At 35.1% G+C, this 7,177-nt stretch overlaps 1 protein-coding gene across 1 annotated transcript in view; it reads left to right on the top strand.

Annotated features, from left to right (window-relative positions):
- IPO8 (importin 8) overlaps positions 1–7,177 on the top strand; it is a 72,202-nt gene that overhangs the window by 33,577 nt on the left and 31,448 nt on the right. The window contains exons 15-17 of the mRNA XM_019624963.1: positions 289–449; positions 1,268–1,393; positions 4,587–4,653. Coding sequence (XP_019480508.1) covers positions 289–449; positions 1,268–1,393; positions 4,587–4,653 — 354 coding nt within the window. The remainder of the gene's footprint in view (positions 1–288; positions 450–1,267; positions 1,394–4,586; positions 4,654–7,177) is intronic.

The following is a 7,177-nucleotide window of genomic DNA, read 5'->3' as shown; positions in this document are numbered from 1 at the left end:
AGCAACAGAGCATATGTATAATTAGAATTTCTCGGTGTGGGTTGTTGGCATTTTGGGCTGGACAGTTCTTTCCTGGGCAGGACTAATTATCCCTATATTACTCACGGGAAAATTGAAATATTGGTGATGATTATTTTGGTACAGCTTTGTAACTTATTCACCACAGAGCAACTATCTATCTAGAACCTATTACCCTGTGTCACTTTACCTTGTGACTAAGTTAATTCTTTTTATCACTTGTGAATGGCTAATTTTTTCTTTTTAACTGATTTTGTTTTATTGCATTAGCTAAAGAATATATGAAGCCACATGTGAGATCTATTATGCAGGAGCTGTTACACATTGTTAGAGAGACAGAAAATGATGACGTAACTAATGTTATCCAGAAGATGATATGTGAATACAGTCAGGAAGTAGCCTCAATTGCTGTTGATATGACCCAACACTTGGTAAGACTGGGCAAGTTTTATGTTAGTATGGTATAAAGGCCTTGAATAATCTAAATAAATTGAACTCCAAAATTTGGAGTTCAGTTTTATAGGTAACTATAATGTTATTGTAAAAATATTTGTTCTTACAATTTTCACAGTTGTTAATTTTTATAGTTAATTAGATTTAAATCTAATAACATTTAGGATTATCTCTTTTTATCTGTAATATTCTGCAATTTCATAATGCTATGCCTGCCTTACTGTGAACCTTCTAAATTTTCACTTTCTGAGCTTTGAATCTTAAAACTCATTTTCTTCAGTTTTGGGCAATTTCTTGTATTACTTCTTTGATGTATTTCTCCCGACTATTTTCCTTGTTTTATAGTTCTGATGTGGAATATTGGGCCAAGATTGAGTTTCTGATTTCCTTACCTTTTCTCTCCTGTCTGCCTTATCTGTTCTTTTTATTTCATTTTCTAGGTGATTTCTTGACCGTCTTCTAAACCTATCCAATTTTTCAATTGAGTATATTACTAGATTTGTTTTCCTAGATGTTGGATTTATTTGTTTAATGACAACCAGAAGTTAAATATTAGTTATCTGATTTTAATAGCTGATGTACATTCTACTCTAGTGACTAGATAAGGGAAAAAAATAGTTACACTCTTATTTAAAACATAACAGGTTGTATCATTGGTTCACTTGGCAACGTGCATAACTTAAAGTTTGAGCAATGCTGATATTTACATGTGTGACACTGTCCTTTTGTTAACTTAAATAGTGAGGGGTGAATATAACAGTACTAATTGTTGAATATGTTTTTGTTATTTTCGTAGGCTGAGATATTCGGCAAAGTTCTTCAAAGTGATGAATATGAAGAAGTCGAAGACAAAACAGTAATGGCTATGGGAATTTTACATACCATTGATACTATCTTGACAGTTGTAGAAGATCATAAAGAGGTGGGATTTCTTTGTTTTATTTTGTCATTATAGTAACATTAACTAAAATTATATGCATATGGACATGAATTTTAAAGTCTTGACTTTTAAATTGCTATTTTGTTATGTTACTAGATTTCAAAAATTATCCTCAAATTTTAAAGAAACATATTAAAATGACTACGGGAAAATATTATATGTGGTTGTAAAGTATATAGTGTATCTGAGTTCAGTTGAGCACATCTGCTATATGCCAGGCTAGGTTTTTGGGGAAACCAAATTGAATAAGACTTGTGCTCCGCCTTCTGGAACCCATAGTTGAGTCTTCTTGGTAGAGAGCGAGAGCCGTTCAGTCACAGTGGCAAAATATTAAAGAATAGAACAAAATTCTGATGTAACAAATATTGTGAGAATGGAAGGGTCTAAGAAGAGCTTAAAGCATCATCTTTCCTAACCTGAATTCCAGACCAATATTGGGATAAGAATTTGTTTAGGCAATCATCAAGTGCTTTCACATTCATTAGCTGATAGAATCTTACCTAAGTCGTCATGACATAGGTAGAGCAGGTAATGGTAGTATCCTTTGGCAGAAATGAAAAACAAGATTCAGGTAGAATATCAGGAGACTTGTTCATGGACACAGAATTTTGAATTTGCCATCAAATCATTCTGGTAATATATCAGTTTATCCCCATCTGAAACCTGCTGCTCTCCTCCCCGAATATCACATAGCCTTTCCTTAACTCACATTAGATCTGTGTTCTTTGCTTCTATCAGCTTCAGTTGGCTTGTTTGGCAGTGATGGCAGCTCTTGTTTTATACAGGGAGGACTTAGGAAGCAGGTGCCTGTTCTTTAAATAGCATTGGTAAACCCTGGGGCTCTTCATTTATCCTGTGTTTATCACCAGTAGAAGATTACCAGATTCTTAAAAACCGTTCGATGTTCTTCTCCTGGGCAGGCCTTCTTTCACCTAAAAGGCTTAATGTGAATTTTAGTGTTTGTATTCATTATTTTATTTTAGTTTTGTATTTGTGTTGAAACTGTATGGGCCTCTTGGGAACAGTGAGATGTTCCAAATTAAATTACAACAATTATACTTAAAGATCATTCTTTCACCTTTTATGTAGAGCTTGTATTTTAAACTTGAAGAGTCCTGAGAAATCACGTAGTCCAGTTTTCCTAAGTATGTTGTGTGTGGAGGATGACCAGTCATAGAATGAGCAGCAGGATTATTTTGAGGCCAAAACAGCATTTGATCTTTTTGTTTTAATGTTTTTACTCTTGATATTACATTTATTTTGAATTTCAAATAAAGTTAAAGGAGCACGTGAATTTATTGTGATTATCAAGGGAGGCAAGGGTTAAAATTGAGATGCACTAATCAAATCCAGCTTCCTGATTTACAGGTGAAAAAACTTAGAGCCTTCAGCTCCGTGGCTTTACCAAGGTCATTGATAATTAGAGGCAAAACAAGCACTAGACTCTTGGTCTCCTGATTGCCTGTCCTATGATTTTGAATTTTAGCTTGTTAAAAGCACACTTTGAAAAAATTTTTCCTCAAAAGGAAAAATCACGTGTGTATGAATACATGTAAAATTACCTAATGTGTGAAGAGCACAATTAAAAATTTAGAACAGATGCTTAAGCATATGCAGTTTTGCTTAATGGTTTTAAATATATTGACATGTTTTTAAACTGAGAAATTTTGGATCATTTAAACTTGAAGACAGTAGTTTAAGCTGAATATGAAAAGAATGCGCTTGAAAGTTGAAATAGGATTCTTAGATGAAAAAGGTAACCCATAATGGATTTTAACTTTTACTTATTTAAAGAATATTTAATACAAACATATGTCGAAAAATTCCAAAGGTGTGAGAAGGTATTTAGTGGAATTTCACCTTCTCACTCAGCTCCCCAGTCATCTGATTCTTCTCTCAAGGAGGTAGCCCCTTTACAAGGTTTTTTTGTATTATTCCAGAGGTTTTTCTATTATACCCAGGCAAACAGTGAGTATATATATATTTTTAATGAAAATGATAGCATACAGTTTCATCTGCCATTTTTAACTTAATGTAGCTTGGTGATCCTTCCATATTAGTCAATAAAGTCACATATTTTTATGTAACTTTATGTACATTTTTAATAGTTACATAATATCCCTTTGTATGACATATCAAGTTTATTTAACCAGTCCCTTGTTAATGGATATAATGTAACTATCTCTTGTTAAGTAGAAATTTGGTTGTTACTAATCACAAACGTTGCTGTAATGAAGGGCCTTTTACATGGCATTTTGCACATGTAATAATATATCTGGAGGGCAAATTCATTTAAATGGAATTGCTGGATCAAAGGATATATGTATAAGTTTGAAGGATATTGCTAACTTGCCCTTCATAATATGTACCAATTCACACCAAATCGATGTAAAGCTCCTACTTTTTTTTTTTTTAAGATTTTTTTATTGGGGAATTGGGGATGGGAACAGAGCTGGGGAATTGGGGGGAGGGGAACAGACAAGTTGCTGTCCTTTTGTTCTTCAGTCTAGTTGTAGAGGACGTTGCTTCAGTGGCCCAAGTTGGTACCATCATTGTGCTCTTCCTGGGCGAGGCAGATCAGTCACCAGCTTCTGGACGGCCGCTCACGGCGGCTGCTGGCCGCTCACACTGGCTGCTGGCTACACACCATAGCCCATGGCAACCCACTAGCTGTCGCCAGCGACTCACGGCAGCCCAACTCCAGGTTGAGCTGTTGTTCAGCATCTCAGCTGTAGAGGGTAGTGTCACTGGCCCTCATATGTGGGATCCGAACCAGGGCCCTTTGGTGTCCCAAGCCAGCTCTTAACCAACGCGCCACTCGGCTGGCCCTCCTGTTGGTATTTTTATTGGAATAATGTTAAATTTATAGATTAATTTAAGGGTTATTGTGATGAATTTTATTTTATTTTTAAATTTATTTTTATTTTTTTATTTTAAATAACATCTGCTTTTTTTAAAAAAGATTTTATTGGGGAATTAGGGGAGGGGAACAGACAAGTTTCTGTCCTTTTGTTCTTCAGTTTAGTTGTGGAGGACATCGCTTCACTGGCCCATGTTGGTATTATTATGATCATTGTGCTCTTTCCGGCTGAGGCAGTCGGTCACCGGCCATTGGACGGCCGTACATGGTGTATCATGATGAATTTTAAACTAAATGTTTAAAACTTGTCTTTAGGTTACCCAGCAGTTAGAGAATATCTGTCTACGGATCATTGATCTTGTTTTACAGAAACATGTAATTGGTAAGTTTGAAGGTTGAGTAAAAAGGTAAATTGAGATTTAAAAAAAAAATTGATAAACTTCCAGTGCATTTTTAGTTCTATGAATTCAACAAGATTGACAGTTTTGAGAAAGAGTTGATTGCATTCACTTCAGTTTTTGGATATACTGTCTAATTTCTGTGTCTTCATTTAGAGAGAAACTTAATACATCCAGTTAAGAAGTTTTGGTCTTGGAATTTTTAAAGGGCAGAGAATTTAAAATTTTCAATTTTTAGAAACCAGAAACTGGGATGAGGTTTAGGCAAGGTTACTTTAATCTGGTATTGAAAAATGTGAAATGATAGGCATACGGCATATCACAAGTGTGAATTACTGTTCTATTATCTATTGTAGTGCCTGGCTTCTGAATAGAATCAGTAACTAGGGCTGGGTGTAATAAACTGATGGGAGTTTGTAGAGGAGGCTACTTTTCCATAATATCCAAGCATTTTGAAGATACTAGCTCTAAGGCATTTAGGCATGAGGGAAATGCAGTATGTATTATAGTATGCAGACAGAAGATGCAGAAAAAAGCATGTTACTGCTTAAGAGCAGTTGTCCCAAACTTTTTATTTACCCAATTAGTAAAAAATCGAGCATGCACTTCAATATATGAATAATACTTGAATATGTATTTAAAGGCAATACATATATATTACTATACTACATTTACATACATAAAAAATAGAAATGTATAAGGGTGAGATTAAAAATGTTCTAATACATTCTTCTTCCATCTCAGTGGATTATCTTGCATACTTCCTGGGGGACATACCCTTTACTTTTGAAGGCATTGCTATAAAGCAGCAGTTCTCAAACTTTGGTGTGCATAAGAATCACTGAGGAGCTAGTTAAAATGAAGATTCCTGGACGATAACCCCAGAGATTCTGATTCTTAGTTTGAGGCAGTGCCCAGGAATCTGCATTTTTACTGAATATCCCAGGAGATTCTCATTCAAGTGAAACAGTAACTTGGAGGTGCCTCCTGGAGACAAGTGCTTTTCTTTACTTTCTTCCTAGAACACATGCATAACAGGTAACATAATCTAATAGAAAAGAATAGTCACTAGTAGTTGCAAGAAATTAGGTGACTAATTTTTAAGTCCTTGCTATTGTAGAAATAAAAGGAATTCTTAATGAAAGTGTTACACTAGTAAACACAATGATTTATGTGAGACTATTGGAGTCTTGTTTTTTTTTTTTACCCCTTATAGCCCCCAAGGTCAACTTTTATTTTTTAGCAAAGCATCAGTTTGCATAAAGATTATGCAAGTAAGACTATTACAGTGTCCCCCCTTGTCCTCAGGGGATGTTGTTCAAATGCCCCCAGTGGATGCCTGAAACTGCAGGTAGCACTGAACGCTGTGTATACTATGTTTTTTCCTATACATGAATGCCTATGATAAAATTTAATTTATAACTTAAACGCAATAAGAGATTAACCATGACAATAATAAAATAGAATAGTTGTAACAATACACTGTAATAAAAGTTATGCGAATGGCTGTGGGACCATTATTAAATAAGAGTTACTTGAACACCAGCCCTGTGAAACTGCAACAGTTGATCTAACAATTGAGGGGCAGCTAAGTAAGGGGCGGGGAGTTTATACAGTGTGGATACTCTGGACAAAGGATGATTCATGTCCCAGGTGAGGCAGGACAGGATGGTGTGAGGTTTCATCGCACTACTCAGAACCTTAGTCACGTGCAATTTCAAACTTACGAATTGTTTATTTCTGGATTTTTCCATTTAATATTATTTTCAGAGTGCAGTTGACTACAGGTAACTGAAACCATCGATAAGGTGGTATCAGTATATTGGAGTTATTTAAGTATTATACTAAGACACAGGAAAAGAGATATAAAAATTATTATATACTTAAAATGCATTTAAAAAGGAAGGCAGAGAAGTTTTTCATTTTTCAATTACATGTTCTAGAATTACAAATATTTGCTTTCCTTCTAGGTAGCAGCAAGAATTATTTTGTGATTATTCATCTGTACTTTTCAGGATCTTGAATTATTGCTATTGGAGAAGATATTAAAATTGGGAAGGCGACAAGCTCAAAAGAATATATTCACTTATATCCTTAGTCATGGAACAGATTGTAACTGAATAGTCTCCATTTAAACTTAAAATACTCTTGAGGAGGAAAACTATGAAGTAAGGCAAAGGGAAATAGTTTATACCAAACGTCTGCAATCTACTTATACCAGCTGTTTGATTTGAGCAATTGCAGCGTCAAATGTTATGAAAGGGAAAAGGGCCTATTTCTTGGGTGAGTGGGCAGAGGAGAAAACCACAGTTCAAATTGTCTGTCCCCTCTAATATCCCATCCCAAGTCCCAAGGTGATGGATGATTTTCTTTATGTTTTTAGCTGTGATGCATTTAATGTTCATGGCCCTTTTTGAACCAATATTTGGCTGTATGAGCTCTCAGCTGAAAAACACTGTTCTGGAAGATGTCGTGGGTTGACTCTGTTATTCCAGGATCCCTATTCTG

Source organism: Hipposideros armiger, unplaced genomic scaffold, assembly GCF_001890085.2.
Source record: "Hipposideros armiger isolate ML-2016 unplaced genomic scaffold, ASM189008v1 scaffold_610, whole genome shotgun sequence".
Taxonomy (NCBI): Eukaryota; Metazoa; Chordata; class Mammalia; order Chiroptera; family Hipposideridae; genus Hipposideros; species Hipposideros armiger.
The sequence above is the reverse complement of the archived record's forward strand: the minus strand, read 5'-3'. Positions and strand labels throughout refer to the sequence as shown.